We start from the raw sequence: 17,994 nt of genomic DNA on the forward strand, positions 1-17,994 counted from the left end.
TTAATAAGAGGGAAATTGCAAAGTTGCTTATTTTTTTACAAACATTGCAATTTTACCCATTTATGATTAGAACAGGCATACTTGATGCAAGGCTATCAGCAGTTGTATTACAGTATATATTTCTCCCCGAAAGACCTAAGAGCCTGAATTTCCTAACTAATCATTGGATGGTAAAGCCAATGAAGTACAATGTTATACTAATGTCATGCTTTTACATCATCGTCATCTTCATCCTGGGTAGTTTCCATAAGGCAGTGTGCTGCCTAATCTGTGATATTTTACGAAAGGTAGAAAGAAAAAAAAAAGGAGAAATCTGGAAATAAGAAGAGAATGAAACAGAAAACCAGGCGAAAAAAGCAGCTGTCAATGACCCAGAGCCAAGCAATAGACTCAGCAATCTAAGGAGCTACCATCCCTCCCTGCCCCCAGCTAATCAGTCCAAGTAGAGGTATGCATAAGCAAGGCAGGGTCTTACATGGATGCAGAGAATAGCCAGAGGGACTAGCACAAACTCACTTCAGTGTTTTGCTAGAATGCACTCTGTAAGGTGTATATCATGCTCAGGGAAGAGGAATCAGGGCACAGGGGGTAGAATAACAGATTTGGCACTGTGACGTACTCTGGTATAGGAATTGAAAGGCTGATAGAAGAAGAGAGAGAGAGGAGTCTCACACTGCAGCAAATGGTAAGGACGTCTTCTGTTATTTCTTCTCTAGCCAGAGCTACAGGGGGGGATTATTATAAAATCCAGGCAGGATTATGGATAATGAGGCCTATTAAGTCTGCATTGAACTGGCAGATTATGTGGTGGTTTGTGTGGAGGTTTGTAGCCACTGTGCAGGGCTGTGAGAGAGTTTATTCTGCACTTGTTACGGTTATTGATTCTGAGAATAATTCTAAGGATTATTTCAATATAAGACTTACATTAAAAGTATTTGCTGATGACTTCGCTAGTGCTAACGAGGTTATGGATATAATGTACATACAGAAAACACATAACTTTCAGCCTGTACTCATAGATGCTGCATAGATCTGCATTTCACTACCGGATTCAGGTAAAGTCGGTTCTTTGCTGCAAAAAAAAACCAAAACAATAAATTGACTTAATAATGAATGTACAATATTACAATTTGAGGTCAACACATATACTGTAAAGGAGGTTGCATGCATTACTATAAGTATACATATGCATATAAAAATGCAGGTAAACCATGGAAAAAGCTAGAACAGCAGCATGAGAAATCCTCATCACCTCCTAGAAAGCAGAACAGTCAGTTACCCTTTTCTATAATGCATCACAACTTTACAGCTTACTATGTGAAATACAGCTTGTACTGCATCCTGGAGAGCACTGCAGCTGGTGCTACCATCCGGCAGAGTCGTAGCAAGGCGAACCTGAGCAATGATTCAATTCAGTGCTTGCACCCAGCACCTAGGTCACAGCCTCCCCTTTCGCTACCTTCCTGCCATCCTGCATTTATTTCCCAGTCATTTGTATAGTAATCTGTAATAGAGAGAACAAATTCTCCCAGAGTACAGTTGCTGATGATTATATAGAATGGTCTTACATGGGTACTGATCATCTCTTTTAGAGTAGCAGTTTCTTGCAGATCTCTTTTGGGACAAGTCCTTTTTTTATGAATCAGCAACCACTGATAGATTAACATTTTTTTTAAAAAAGAGATGTTCTTCTGCAGCTGCAGTGTGTGTCTAGAGTTTTATGGTCAGATGCTGAGAAACAACATGACTAAGGTATTGCAGATGTCTCCGGCTGTATAAATGAAAACTCCAAGCTGAGTGGCTATGGAAAATTGTGGCCACAGCGGCCTTTATTACATATACATGGTATAATTAACTGAAAATCCAATATCAATTAACTCATTGATACAACACTGTCAACTGAAGTGGTTGTGAATGGTCCCAACCGATTTAAAATACCTCAGTCGTAATGCACTGAGTCGGGGTGCTGATTAAATTATCAGGGGGCTGCTGTGGGAACAAAAAAAGTTTTATCAAACATAATGGTATGCTGTTAATAGGTCCTGGGATCCAGCTGGAATGTGAGCTTCTTTGGCCCATCCTTTCCTTTGAAAAGGGGTTATAGAAACCAATACCCTTCCAGAACTTTTTATCCAATCAGGGCATTCCAAACTCCCATGTGATAACTAATTGCCCTACTAACTCCTACTAACTCCCTTCAACTCCCATGCCCCTTGTAAACTGTCCTCAACTTCAAATGTAAGCTTCTCATTGCCTACCTCCTACAAACCCTTTCATGTCCAGGTGGTCTATGCTTACATATTAACCCCTTCACTCCAAGCCTGTTTTTACCTTCCTGACCCGGCCAATTTTACAATTCTGACTAGTGTCACTTTATGTGGTAATAAGTCTGGAACGCTTCAACATACCCCAGTAATTCTGAGACTGTTTTATCATGACACATTGTGATTCATGTTAATGGTAAATTTTGGCTGATATAATTTGTGTTTATTTATGAAAAAAATAAAAAGAAATACACAAAAATTTAAAAATGGTGTCATTTTCAAATCTTGATTTTTTTATGCCCCTAAACCAGATATCTATATCACAAAAATAGAATAAATAACATGTCTACTTTATATCAGCATAATTTTTTAAACATATATTTTAAAAATTAATCAGCAATTTTTCATTTTTCCAACAAAATTTACAAAACCAATTTTTTCAGGGACCACATTTGAGTGACTTTCAGGGGACTATGTAACAGAAAATATCCAAAAGTGACACCATTTTAAAAACTGCAACCCTCTAAGTGCTCAAGACAACATTCAAGTTTATTTAGGCGCTTTACAGGAATTAAAGCAATGTGGAAGGAAAAAATTAACATTTTAATTTTTCCTATAAAAATGTTGGTTTAGCCCCAAATTTTTCATTTTCTCAAGGGTAACATTAGAAAATGGACCATACAATTTGTTGTTCAATTTCCCTTAAGTGATTCACAGAATTGTATAACATTGGGCTTAGTAAATGGAAAATTAATAGGAGAGAATGAAAGGTACAATTTGTTACACAATTTCTTCTGAGTACACCAATACCCCATATGTGGTCAAAAACTACTTTGGAGGCACAGTGCAAAGCTCAGATGGGAAGGAACACCATATTGAAGTTCAGACTTTACTGGAATGGTTTGAGGGTGCCATGTCACATTGACAGAGCCCTTAAAGTGCCAAAACAGCAAAACCCCTCCATAAGTGTCCCCATTTTAGAAACTACACCCCTTAATGAATTCATCTAGGGGTGCAGTGAGCAGGTTGACACCACATGTGCCTCACAGAATATTATACCATTGGGCAATAAAGAAAGAATAATTACATTTTTACCACTAAAATGTAGTTTTAGCCCCAAGTTTTTAATTTTATAAGGGTTAATAAGAAAAAATGGACCTCACAGTTTGTTGTGCAATTCGTGCTGAGTGTGCCAATATCTACATGAAATCAGGAACTGCTTTTCAGGTACAGTGGAAGGCTCAGAAGGGAAGGAGCGCCATATTGTAGTACAGATTTTGCTGTTATGGTTTGCAGGTGCTATGACCCAATGGACGAGCCCCTAAGTTGCCAGGACATTTGAACCTCCTCCCCAAAAGTGACTAACTCGCCCCCTGGGCCGTGGGGTACCCGGAACTGGGCTTCTGTACGATGCTGGGGGTAGTAGTGGCAACCCGATCCTGTGGCTCAGGGTGGTCAGACCAAATTGTTGCAGTCTATCAATCAGTGCTTTAAATGTCCGACTACGCCACCCGTGGATTGCGGTCAGGGATAACCGCCGCTGCAGGGCAGGCCACTGGGGCCGGTGTTGGTGTGCAGCACAGAGGTAGGATAACTCCCCACGGGAGGAGTGTAGCCCCAGGGTAGTGTAGGTGGATGTTGGGGGTGATAGTGCAGGCCGCAATAGTAAGAGTTCAGAGTCCTCTTCAAACAGTTCAGGGTCTTTATTGTAGATATTATTAATGACCCAACAGTGGTACCGGTTAGGAATGAGCCTGGGTGTCTGAGAGCATTCGGGGAACCCCACTGGTCAGGGTGAGTGTGTAGGCCTACCGTTCTCTCTTTGCTCTTTCTGACTATCCCCCTCTTCGTGGTGTAATAGCCCACGTCCCTGAGCTGGCCGTGTACTTCTCGCCTGTATGGCTTGCGACTCGGGCCTTGGGTACCTTTTGCTTTCTCCTCGCTGTACTGGTCCCTCTGTGTGGCAGAGCCTCCAGGCTTCTTAGGCCAAGGGACCTGAAATCCCTCGCGGCTTGGTTCTCTGCTGCTGGGCTTATAACCCTGACAGCCTCGGACCCCAATGTCCGGTTGTGTGATTCTCTCAGCCAGGACCGGCTCTCGTTGCCTCTGTCCCTGGCTTGCAGTTTCTCCTCTGCCTCACGGACTCCTCAGCTGCTGCTGACCTGTCCCTCTTCTCTGAGAACCCTTCTGGTCACTTCAGAAGTGGGTTCTGGTCTCCCTAACCCTGCCCCAGTTCCAGATTTTATAGGGCAGCCAGCTCCCCCTACTGGCCTGGGACAGGAGGTGCTGCATGCTAATTGTCCCTAACCAGGGAACCTCCCTCCTGCTCTCAGACGCAGACTAATGACATTTGTGGCATCCAGGCCTGGGGTGACACATTCCCCACTAGTAAAATTTAGTACTCCGGACTAAACTGGAAACACAAATACAGGGTATAAATGATAACATATATACAAGTACATTTTGTCCTTAAGGTCACGGCGCTTCCGCGACCGGGTGTCCATATCACCTAGGTGAAGTTTTTGAACGGTGCAGGGACCTGTCTCCATAAACCCCAAGTTCCTGGCCTTGGGCGTGGCGACAAGGCTGAGCTACCTACTTTGGGCCACGAGGGGGCCACGCCGGACAGGTTTTTCTTCTGTGGCCATCTTCGCAAGAGGGCACCAAGTGCAACTATCTACAAGACAGTTCCGGCCATTCAGTGTCCATGACCTGTCATTCTATTGTACTAGGAAAAACTGGAAAAACAGTATTAATAACCAGGTAACAAACATAAAACATTAAATATATACTTTGCATTCAGATTCTCAAGCGAGCTGGTATTTGACCCCTAGTGCTCCGGGTTGACCTGCGTAACCCACTGTCGGGTGGTGGTGTAACCTGGCTTTCCCCACTAGCATTTAGGGTACAGCTACTAGCTGGGTTTACAGGCAGTGCAGGCAGCTGTCTGCGGGTCCTTTGGTTTACCGCAGGCATGGCAGGCTCACTGTCAGCAGAGGGTTGACTCTCCTGGGCTGCTGGCATGGGTTCTTCTGCCTCCGGGGCTGCTTGTTCCTCTTATTCTTCCTGCTCTCCTGTAGGCTCCTGCTGGGTTGGTTGAAGGAAGTGTAGGACGGGTACCACTATTGCGTCGATTATCCGAGTCCAGGACCGGGGGAACTCTTCAAGAACTGTGCTGATCATTTCTTCCTTGTCCTCTGCGGGTTCAAGGTCATGTTGATCTTCTCCTGCACTCTGTAGTTGCTCGGGGCAACTTTTTAGGTGGTCTCTGGAGACGGTGCTAGTGGTTTCTCCTCCATCCTTGGTAATTACACATACCTTCGATTTGTCGTGGTTGGACGGCAGTACTGTGTACAGGTCTCTCTCCCACTGGTCATCTAGCTTGTGAAGCTTTCTCTTCTGCTTCAGGACCTGTTCGCCAGGTTGCAGAGGACCAGCAAGGGCGTGTTGGTTGAAGAGCCTCTCTTGCTTTTCTCTTGCTTGAACCAGGCTCCTCTCCACGCTCTCCTGTACCTTTTTGTACTGTAGCCGCCGTTCCGTATCCCAGTCCGCATCTGGGGAGGTGTCCTCGGGTGTCAGGACTTCCATCTCCAGGTCTGTCGGCAGCTTACCTGGTCTTGCTCGCATCAGGTAAGCCGGGGTGCAATTTGTAGCATTCACCGGGATATGGTTGTATAAGTCTATCAGGTCTGGCAGCTTCTCCGGCCACAGGCTGTGTTCTTCCAGGGGCAACGTCTTGAGGAGATCAATGACGATATTATTCATTTTCTCACACAGCCTGTTGGTTTGCGGGTGGTAAGGCGTTGTCCGAATCTTCTTACAGCCGTAGAGGTTGCAGAACTCCTGGAAGATTTCCGCCTCGAACGCTGAACCTTGATCTGTCAAGACCTGTTCCGGATACCCGTGTGGACGGCAGAAGTGTTGTTGGAAGGCTCTGGCCGCTGTTTGGGCTGTCAAGTCTTTAACGGGAACCACCACCAGGAACCGGGAATAGTGATCCACTATTGTCAGGGTATAGACGTAGCCCGACCGACTTGGAGCCAATTTTACATGGTCCAGGGCTACCAGCTCAAGAGGCTGCCTGGTAACGATGGGCCTCAAGGGTGTCTTCTGGCTGGTATGGTCCTTCCTTCTGAGGTTACATGGGCCGCAGTCCCTGCACCACTTCTCTATGGCCCCTCTCATACCGATCCAGAAGAACCGCTCTCTCAGTAGGAACTCCAGTTTCTTCCACCCGAAGTGTCCCGCCCTGTCATGGTAGGCCTCCAGGACCATTGCTGCATCTCGTCTTGGGACCACTACCTGCCAGGTCAGCTTGTGCGTCCGGTGGTTGACAAGCCTTCTGCACAGCTTACCTTCGTAGAGGAATAGCCTGCTTTTCTCCTTCCATAACTGCTTGGCTTCCTCTGGAGCGTCCGGGCCAGGGCTAGCGTCTGCCTGGGTTAACATGTCTTTCACCAGGCGAATTGCAGGGTCACTATCTTGCTTTTCAGCCCAGCCGTGGTGGGGTAAGGGGTTGAACATGACGGTGGTTAGGTCTTTGTCTCTTACCCGGTGAGAATACTGAGTGGCCCCATACTGGTGGAACGCAGGGAGCTCTACTTCCTCCAGCTCTTCTGAGTCTTCTTCTCCTTCGGGTAGGTGGGGCATTCTTGATGGGGCGTCTGCATTGGCGTTGGTTCTGCCTGCCCTGTATTTGATTGTGAAGTCATAATTTGATAGCCGGGCCATCCACCGCTGTTCCAGGGCACCAAGTCTTGCATTGTCCAGGTGTGTCAACGGGTTGTTGTCCGTGTACACAGTGAACTTTGCGGAGGCCAGGTAATGTTTAAACGGTTCTGTGACGGCCCACACCACTGCCAAGAATTCTAGCTTGAAGGAGCTGTAATTCTCCGGGTTTCTTTCAGTGGGCCTCAGCTTCCGGCTGGCATACGCTATCACTCGTTCCCTGCCCTGTTGGTTTTGGGACAGTACGGCTCCTAGCCCCACATTACTGGCATCAGTGTGGAGGATAAAAGGCTGGCCATAATCAGGGTAGGCCAGAACTTCATCCCCCGTGAAGGCCATTTTCAGCTGGCGGAAGGAATCCTCTTCCAACTTGTCCCACTTGAAGGGTGGCTTGTGACTTCTGGATTTAGACTGACCTATCAGGAGGTCCTGCATTGGAGCTGCCATCTTAGTGAACCCGGGGATGAACCTTCAGTAGTAGCCTACCAACCCGAGGAATTGCCTCACTTCTTTGATGTTAGAGGGGCTTGGCCAGCTCTTGATGGCTGTAACCTTGTCGGGGTCAGGGGGCTACTCCCTCAGCACTCACCATGTGCCCCAGGTACTGTACCTTCGGTTTCAACAGGTGACACTTTGAGGGCTTCACTTTCAGGCCATAGCATGCCAGGGCTTCGAACACCTCTTTCAGGTGTTTTAGATGGTCCTCGTAGGTCTTCGAATATACAATCACGTCGTCTAAGTAAAGTAGGACCGTCTCAAAGTTTCGGTGCCCAAGGCAGCATTCCATCAGCCTCTGGAAGGTCCCGGGTGCGTTGCAGAGCCCGAAGGGCATACAGTTGAATTCACTTAATCCCATCGGGGTGGTGAAGGCGGTCTTCTCCTTTTCAGCCTCTGCCACAGGAACCTGCCAGTACCCGCTAGTAAGGTCCAAAGTAGAGAAGAAATTAGCTGATTTTAGTGCTGCCAAAGACTCCTCTATTCTAGGCAACGGGTATGCGTCTTTATGGGTGATACGATTGACTTGTCTATAGTCCACGCACATTCTCATAGTACCGTTTTTCTTTTTTACCAGAACCAAGGGGGCTGCCCAGGGGCTACAGCTGTCTTTAATGACCCCGGCTTCTTTCATTTCTCTCAGCATGCCCTTTGCATTCTGATAGTGTGCGGGGGGTACAGGTCTGTATCTCTCTAATTGGTGGTTGGCTCCCCGTGGGGATGTGGTGTTCTACCCCTTTCACTCTGCCGAAGTCTAGCGGGTGCTTACTAAAGATTCTCTCGTACTCCTGAACCACCCGGTAGACTCCTTGTTTTTGGTGCAAGGGAGTGGAGTCAGCATCCACGTGGAGTTTCTGGCACCAGTCCTCCTTGGGTTTCTGGGAGCCATTACCCTCCGCCTGGGGAGATGGAGGCAAGGGTTCCACGGCCCTGACAGCATTGTGTTCAACAGTATACAATTTGGCTAGTGTAGCGTACCGGGGCAAGTGTACTTTCCTTTCCCCAATGTTTAAGATCCGGGCGGGCACCCTTCCATGGTGGACATCAACCACCCCCCGGGCTGTCAAAATGGTGGGCCTGCTGTCTGAGTACACGGGTTCTACCATGGCTTGGTAGTCTCTCCCTCTTAACCCGATTGCAGTCCGACACCAGATCATCATTTCACTTTTGGGAGGCATGGCAATGGGGAATGGGTCGCTCATCCTAACGCTACCGATCTCACCACCAGACAGTTCTACCTGTTGCTTTCTCATCAGGGCTCTTATCTCTTTCTGGAGGACCCTCTCTTGGCTGGAGCTCGCATTCATCGCCACCTGCTGCAAAATTGCAATTACTTCTGAAAGACAATTTTCAATCACGTTAGTACCCAAGGTTATTTTAGGGTGACTTTCTCGACGGTCAATGTCCACAATAATTACTCCCTGTGCCGGCAGTTCAACCTTACCAATCTTGATGGTCATCTCCCTGAACCCCACCTGCGGCACGGGTTGACCATTGCTGGCGATGATGCTCAAGTCATCGTCTGGATAACGGGTTATATCAGTGTCACTCCAGTACTGCTTGAAAAGTACATAGGGGATGGTAGTCACTTGGGACCCGATGTCCAGCAGTGCACTCATGGGGATACCGTCCAGCACTACGGTTAAAACCGGGCGCCCCCCCACGTACTTATTGCGCCAATTAGACGGGCCTGATGACCTTATGCCTGGGGGTTGGCCCTCTGCCCCAGGTCGGACCCGTTTAAAGTACAGTACCTGGCTACGTGTCCCGGCTGGCTGCAACGGCGGCAAATCGGCTGTCCATCCTCAGTGTAACGGTCGGTGGGCCTCCCTCTGAACGACGGGATCCTCCTCTGTCGATGCCACGGGACATCCTCCGGACTGGAAGCCAGCTTGATTGGTCCTGACGGGTCCATCTGTAACGACTGTACGGTCCTGGTCAATGCAGCAACACTCTTTGTTAGTTCTTGGACCTGATGGTGCAGGTTTGCAGGCGGGGATGGGTTTAGGGCCTGCGCATCAGACCCCACAAGGTCTGCGGGGTAGGACGCCGCCCCCTGGTGGTAAGTGATGGCAGGGCGCCGGGAAGCTACAGCGCCACCCGGTGCAGGTTCTCGGAGCACCCGGATGGCCCTATCTTTGAACTGTGCAAAAGTCAAATCGGGGTTCTGTAGGGCCATGAGGCGCAGCTGAGTTCCGTGGGCGCTGGACAGCAGACCTTCTATGAACTGGTCAGTCAATAGTTTATCTGTATCCTGCACGCTGCCAGGGTCAGCTTGCTTAAATGCCCCCAAGGCTTCCTGTAAATTTAGGGCATAATCTCTGATGCTATCTTGAGCTCGCTGCTTACATCCATAGAACCGCATTTTGATTTCTGCTGAGGTACGGGTATCAAAGGTGTCCCGTAGACGGGTCAGAACCCCCCTTACAGTCCTTTTCTCCTCAGCTGTCCAAGACTTTACCTCCCACTGGGCCGCACCAGTTAACTGCCCTATCAGTATGCTTACTTTCTGTTCTTCTGTCAGGGGATAAACTTTGAACAGGCTATACAGCCTTTCTTTAAAGTCGCCCAAGGTATGCGACTCGCCGGCATACTGTGGCAGCCAGGCCGCTCCCAGGATATAGGGCATGGAAAACGGCATCACATCTGCAGCGGCTACGCTGGTGGTAGAGGGTCCCTCCACGTCCGACATCTTCCTCCCCCCTAGTTAACCGTGGCCTACCTTCCGGCGATCCTCTTCTGTAGGCCGCAGCTCCGCTCGCGATGCTCTGGGCGAGGACCTTGCGTCGCTCGGTGATGACGTCGGCGTCCGCTGGATCTCCTTCCAGGACCTTGCGCAGCGTCTCAGCGTAGGGCGGGGCTTCAGGTCTCGCGCGTTTTTGACGTCCACACCCCTCTTCTTCCTGCGCGGCGTCCCGAAGATGGCGCCCGATGGCGGGAAACGGCTCCGATTGGCGGGAAATGGCCCCGAATGGCGGGAAACTTCACTCAGGTATGTATAAAGTCTTTTTCAGGCACGCAATACCCGTTTGTGGTGGGTTGGTCAGAATCCTGCCGACTACGCCAAAGCTGACTCGCCCCCTGGGCCGTGGGGTACCCGGAAACGGGCTTCTGTACGATGCTGGGGGTAGTAGTGGCAACCTGATCCCGTGGCTCAGGGTGGTCAGACCAAATTGTAGCAGTCTATCAATCAGTGCTTTAAATGTCCGACTACGCCACCCGTGGATTGCGGTCAGGGATAACCGCCACTGCAGGGCAGGCCACTGGGGCTAGTGTTGGTGTGCAGCACAGGGGTAGGATAACTCCCCACGGGAGGAGTGTAGCCCCAGGGTAGTGTAGGTGGATGTTGGGGGTGATAGTGCAGGCCGCAATAGTAAGAGTTCAGAGTCCGCTTCAAACAGTTCAGGGTCTTTATTGTAGATATTATTAATGACCCAACAGTGGTACCGGTTAGGAATGGGCCTGGGTGTCTGAGAGCATTCGGGGAACCCCACTGGTCAGGGTGAGTGTGTAGGCCTACCGTTCTCTCTTTGCTCTTTCTGACTATCCCCCTCTTCGTGGTGTAATAGCCCACGTCCCTGAGCTGGCCGTGTATTTCTCGCCTGTATGGCTTGCGACTCGGGCCTTGGGTACTTTTAGAACCCTCCTGTTAGTGTTTTTTCTATTTTGCTGGTCACATGACTTTTTGCCTATTTAATCCAGCTCCGCCCTCCTGGCCTTGCTGGACTTCAGTGTTACTTTTACTCTTAAGCTAGCCAGGTGTTTGTACCTTACTCTGTAGTTTGCTTGGTCTTTTGACCACTAGTACTTCTGTTTGTTTGTTTGTCTTTGCTCTGCTACAATTTCTGCTAGGAGGTGTCCAACTATATCCCAGTCCTTAGTTCTTGTAGGGACCCCTCCCTTATATCTATAGGTCTGCGTTCAGACTAGCCGAGGACTTAGGCGGGTCTGTTCACAAGGAATAGGTCCCCCGCTGCATCGTAGAGAATCAGCTTAGTCCTATTGTAGGGACAGTTTTCTTATCTTTCCTTAGTGTTTGTAGCAGTTCATAACAGTAAGTCCAGCCCAAAAATAAAACACTCTAAGGAAAGAAATCCAGATATCAGCATGGTGTCGGTTCAGGAGTTGGCTCAACGCCTGCTGGGACTGTCTTTGGAGGTGGCTGAGCTCCAGCAACACGTGAGTAGCTGTCCTGGAGCGCATTTTGTCGAACCGAAGGTTGGACTTCCAGATTTTTTTTATGGTAAACGGCAAGATTTTTTTTCCTTTAAAAACGCTTATTTATTATATTTTCGTTTAAGACCCAGATCCTCGGGGAATGAATCACAGCGCATTGGGTTTATATTGTCACTTTTGCGCAAAGAACCACAGGGATGGGCCTTTTCTCTACAACCTAATGATCCGTGTTTTAGATCTGTGGAAGATTTTTTTTCTGCTATGGGGTTGTTGTATGATGATCCTGATCGAGTCTCATCTGCTGAAACGGAATTAACACTTTTGAAGCAGGGATCAGGTGATGTGGAAAATTATTGTACATACTTCAGAAGATGGTCAGCCGAAGTGGAATGGAATGACTCAGCATTAAAATGTTGGTTTCTTGATGGTCTAGGTGAAAGGGTTAAGGATCTGATGATTGCCTTCCCAAAACCTGGAACCCTGCAGGAGGCAATGCAATTAGCCATACGTGTGGACAGGAGACTGCGTGCTAGGAGTAATGAAGAGAAATCGACTGCTATGGCAGCTCCTAGTTTTCAGAGGGTCTGTTCGGAGGGTGGAGAACCGATGGAGTTTGGGGCGATGTCACCCCACTCTCAGGAAAAGGACCGCTGGTTTGCTAAAGGATTGTGTTTTTATTGCGGTAAATCTGACCACTTTATTAAGAACTGTGTGCTTCGTTTGAACAAAGAAAAAAAAAAAGAGGTCAGTTACGCCCGCATAGGGTGTTTAAATTCAAAGGGAGTATTTCTTTCTGGGAGCACCTCATTCCAGGAGGAGTTGATTGAATTTTGGGTATTTGTGGATTGTGGTTCTACACTCGATGTGATTGATGAGGGTTTTTTGGAAAAATTTAAATTAGAATCCAAACTTTTGTCATCTCCTATTTCTCTTGTTGCTGTTGATGGCTCTCCCTTGAAAGGTATTACTCACAAGGTTTTTGAATTTCCCCTCACCATTAATGGTATTCACCAAGAGAATTTGGATTTGGCGGTATTAAATAATTTGCCTGCTCCAGTGGTTTTGGGGTTACCTTGGTTAAAATTGCACAATCCTGTACTGGACTGGTCTACCAATGAAATTAAGTCTTGGAGTCCTGAGTGTTATGATAGATGTTGTAACGGTCGCATTGCTGCTGTGGAAAGAGGGGAATTACCTGTACCTATTCAGGATTTTTGGAAGTTTTTTTCTGAGGAGGAGTCGCAAGTTTTGCCTCCTCATAGGGACTATGATTGTACTATTGAGTTTGTCCCTGGAGCAACTCTTCCCAAGAGTCGCTTATTTAATCTTACTATCCCTGAGAGAAAGGCCTTGGAGGAATACATACAGACTAGCTTGGCCGCCGGTCACATTAGACCTTCTAAGTCACCTGTGGCTGTTGGATTTTTTTTTGTAAAAAAAAAAGGACTGCGGTTTACGTCCATGTCTGGACTTTCGCGAAATTAATAAAATTACAGTACGCAATTCCTACCCACTGCCATTAATTTCTGACTTGTTCAACCAGTTAGTGGGGGCCAAGTGGTTTTCTAAGATTGATCTCCGGGGGGCATACAATTTGTTACGTATGAAGGAAGGTGATGAGTGGAAAACTGCTTCTAACACTCCAGTGGGTCATTTTGAGAATCTAGTTATGCCCTTTGGTCTTACCAACGCACCAGCGTTTTTTCAGAACCTTATTAATGACATCCTAAGACCGTTGATCGGTAAGAATGTGGTGGTGTATTTGGATGACATTTTGATTTTTGCGCCGGATCTGGAGTCTCATTGGCAGAGCCTACGTGAGGTATTGCAGTTGTTAAGCGACAATTCACTTTTTGCTAAGCTGGAGAAATGTGAGTTCGCTGTGCAGAGAATTAGTTTTTTGGGCTACATTATCTCTAGCGAGGGCTTTGAGATGGACCCGGTGAAGGTTCAGGCGGTGCAGGAATGGCCTAGGCCTATTGGTTTGAAACCAATACAGAGATTTTTGGGTTTCGCCAATTATTACAGAAAATTCATTAAGAATTTTTCTATAATTGTTAAGCCGCTGACTGATCTCACCAGGAAAGGTGTGAATACGGTTCAGTGGACTACTGAGGCCATTGAAGCTTTTGTGTATCTCAAGGAGAGGTTCAGTTCTGCCCCCATCCTTATGCAGCCTGATGAGACCAAGCCTTTTTTGGTCGAGGTTGATGCTTCTTCAGTGGGGGTCGGTGCTGTTTTGTCTCAGGAAAACAAGGATGGAGTACATCCCTGTGCTTTTTTTTTTAAAAAAAATTTCTGAGACCGAACTTAATTACGATGTCGGTAATCGGGAATTGCTGGCGATTAAACTCGCATTTGAACATTGGTGTCATCTCTTGGAAGGTGCTAAATTTCCCATTCAGGTTTTTACTGATCGTGTTTGTAGCAGTTCATAACAGGTACCTTTTGCTTTCTCCTCGCTGTACTGGTCCCTCTGTGTGGCGGAGCCTCCAGGCTTCTTAGGCCAAGGGACCTGAAATCCCTCGCGGGTTGGTTCTCTGCTGCTGGACTTATAACCCTGACAGCCTCGGACCCCAATGTCCGGTTGTGTGATTCTCTCAGCCAGGACCGGCTCTCGTCGCCTCTGTCCCTGGCTTGCAGTTTCTCCTCTGCCTCACGGACTCCTCAGCTGCTGCTGACCTGTCCCTCTTCTCTGAGAACCCTTCTGGTCACTTCAGAAGTGGGTTCTGGTCTCCCTAACCCTGCCCCAGTTCCAGCTTTTATAGGGCAGCCAGCTCCCCTTACTGTCCTGGGACAGGAGGTGCTGCATGCTAATTGTCCCTAACCAGGGAACCTCCCTCCTGCTCTCAGACGCAGATTAATCACATTTGTGGCATCCAGGCCTAGGGTGACACATGACCCCATTTTGAAAACTACACCTATCAATGAATTCATCTAAGGGTGTAGTGATCATATTGACACCACAGATGTGTCACAGAATTTTATACCATTGAGCAGTAAAGAAAAAATAATTACATTTTTACCATTTTACATTCTCACATAGGAAAATGGGTAAAAATGGCAACAAAATTTGTCACACAATTTCTGCTGATTGTGTCAATAACCCATATATGGCTGTACAGTACTACCTAGCCACACTGCGAGACTCAGGAGGGAAGGAGTACTATTTGACAGAAGAGAAGAATCCCCCTCAAGTGACCCCATTTTGGAAATTATACTCCTTTGGAAATATATCAACAGGTGGCGTTACAATTTTGACTCCATGGGTGTTTTCCAGAAACAAGCAGCAGTGGATGTTGGCAAGTGAAAATTGTAAATCTTCCAGTGTAGTGCCCAGTACATTGTTGTGCCCAATAAATTGTAGTGCCTATACATTATGCCCAGCTTGTGCTTCTGGAGACATGCCCCCATAAAGTAAGCTGGCTCTCATCGCTACAAAAATGCCAAACATGTGGACGCTAAATGTGGTTTAGGCACACTTCGAATGACATGATTCAGATGAATCCCCTGAGGGATCTATTCACTATAAGGAAGCTGCAGAGTTACTCTGGACTCCGTCTGGCCTCTGTTCAGAGGTGTCCTCCTTTTCAGAGGTGCACAAAACTGGCCGACCGTGCTTTTTGTATGCTTCAAATGATTGACAGTGATGAAACACAGGTCACAGTGCCTCCATCTGCCTCATTATAGGGAATCTTCCGCAGGGGATTCTTTCTGAATCACCTATTTCAGAGATTTACACAGAACCACTGGTGTAAGCACACAGCGATCTTTGGGAGGTAGAATGAAGAAATCAACAGCAGGTGAAGAGTTGTTCTTATTTATTTTTTACGCCGTTCCTCGTGCAGTATAAGTAATTAGAAGACTTTATTCTTCGGGTCGGTGCGTTTACAGAGATACCAGATTTATATCAGGTTTTTATGATTGACAGCTGTCACAGTCCTCTATTTCTGCCGACAGTCATGTGACTGCTTGTTTTTGCGGGACTGGTTGACGTTTTTATTGGTACCATTTTCGAGCATATAACATTTTTTGATTGCTTTCTATTCCGATTTTTGGGAAGCAGAATAAACAAAAAACAACTATTCAGGAATTGTGTTTTTTTTATGCTGTTCACCATACGGTAAAAGTGATAACACAGCTTTATTCTTTGGATCAATACTATTACAGTGATACAACATTTATATATATATTTTATTATGTTTCACCGATTTTACACAATAAAAACTATTTTATAGAAAAAAAAAATGTTTCCGTATCGCTATATTCTGAGAGCTATAACTTTTTTTATTTCTCCACTGATGGAGCTATATGACATCTTGTTTTTCGCGGGACAATATTACATTTCAGTGATACCATTTTTATTTACATTTTTTTTTTATTGCATTTTATTCCACTTTTTTGGCGGTATGATGAAGAACCATAGTTTTTTTGACATGGTTTTGTTTTTATGATATTCACTGAAGGGGTTACTTAGTGACAGTTTTATAGATCAGGTCATTCCGGACGCAGCAATAGCAATATTTTTGGGTTTTGTTTTTACATAAATATACGTTTTTTGGGGTATAATATTTTTTTCAATTATTTTTTAAATATTTTTTCAATTTTTATTTACTTTTTACTTTTTTACTATGAGATTTAACTTATAATACTTTTAAATGTTATCAACTTTTATTTTACCTGACAGTGTTACACTGCCAGAACGCCTTTTGGACCATACTCTTGGCTTTACAAATATCAAGGTTTAGGCTTATAGAAAAAATACTTCTTTAGTATTTCATCATCATTATTGCATTGTTAGTAGCCAGTCTATTACATCATCTACTTAGTCTACTTAGTCTATTGAGCCTTCAGTATTCTATCATCTTAGGGTAACCAATCAAAAAGCACCAACTCAGCTCCGATGACGTAATCCTAATTACCTTTGCATCACCTACCTTTATAAATGCTCTGTAAGATTTGTGGCAAGGCACAAAGAGTCGAACACCACTCGTCAGACGCTCCTGAATCATGAGGAGGCGAACACCGGTCAAAGCAGTCATCAAAGCAAAAGGTGGCTACTTTGAAGAACCTAGAATATAAGACATATTTTCAGTTGTTTCACACTTTTTTGTTAAGTATATAATTCCACATGTGTTAATTCATAGTTTTGATGCCTTTAGTGTGAATGTACAATTTTCATACTCATGAAAATACAGAAAAATCTTTAAATGAGAAGGTGTGTCCAAACTTTTGGTCTGTACTGTATGTTAATAATTGTGCCTAGTCCTGTCTTTATTAATTAAGACAGAAACCTGATGATGATGATGATACAGCCCCATCCAACACCTTCAAGTTTTCACCTCTCCCACTTTTCAATAATGGCAAAATTTTATGCTACAGAAGGGGCACTATAAAATTAATAAATTCACTCCAATAAGTATATGACAGGTACAAAGAAAACCTGGTACTGTGTGTCTATGGAGAGCAGTGTCCTATTACAATAAGTATAGCTAATGAACAGTGCTAGATTCCCAGGTGGTCTTAACACATGACCAGCACTGAAGGGTTATTGGAACTGTCAGCTATGGCGACTGTGTACACAAAGCAGATTATAGGATTTCCCTTAGATGCGCTGCTAGCAGTGGCGACTTGTAATTTATCACTATTCTCACTGTGTATGAAAAACACATGCATTTACAGTATGTTGACAGGGAAAATACCGTCATTTAGTAATGACACTGTTAATATGTCTTTATAATGTGCAAGGGACACCGAGTGTTGTATGGCTGAATCAGGCACTGGCATATTATTACTGTACTTTTTTACTTCCTGCAAGCTGTGGAGCTGCACAGAGACCCGGATGATCCAGAAGAGTATTGGGAGAATGTCATATGGTCAGATGAAACCAAAGTAGAACTGTTTGGTAGAAACACAACTCGTGTTTGGAGGAGAAAGAATGCTGAGTTGCATCCAAAGAACACCATACCTACTGTGAAGCCTGGGGGTGGCAACATCATGCTTTGGGGCTGTTTCTCTGCCAAAGGACCATGACAACTGATCCTTGTACATGAAAGAATGAATGGGGCCATGTATCATGAGATTTTGGGTGCAAACCTACTTCCATCAGCAAGAGCATTGAAGATGAAACGTGGCTGAGTATTTCATCATGACAATGATCCCAAGCACACCGCCAGGGCAACGAAGAAATGGCTTCGTAAGAAGCATTTCAAGGTCCTGGAGTGGCCTAGCCAGTCTCCAGATCTAAACGCTATAGAAAACCTTTGGAGGGAGTTGAAAGTCCGTGTTGCCCAGCGACAGCCCCAAAACATCACTGCTCTAGAGGAGATCT

At 46.0% G+C, this 17,994-nt stretch overlaps 1 protein-coding gene across 1 annotated transcript in view; it reads left to right on the forward strand.

The window, feature by feature from the left end:
• The first annotated feature begins 231 nt into the window (after window positions 1-231).
• SEPTIN4 (septin 4) overlaps window positions 232-17,994 on the forward strand; it is a 123,045-nt gene continuing 105,282 nt past the window's right edge. Inside the window, exon 1 of the mRNA XM_073667606.1 lies at window positions 232-685. Coding sequence (XP_073523707.1) covers window positions 683-685 — 3 coding nt within the window. The 5' untranslated portion in view covers window positions 232-682. The remainder of the gene's footprint in view (window positions 686-17,994) is intronic.

Source organism: Phyllobates terribilis, unplaced genomic scaffold (genome assembly GCF_046119375.1).
Source record: "Phyllobates terribilis strain yellow unplaced genomic scaffold, ASM4611937v1 Scaffold_2__4_contigs__length_985480577, whole genome shotgun sequence".
NCBI classification, from domain to species: Eukaryota; Metazoa; Chordata; class Amphibia; order Anura; family Dendrobatidae; genus Phyllobates; species Phyllobates terribilis.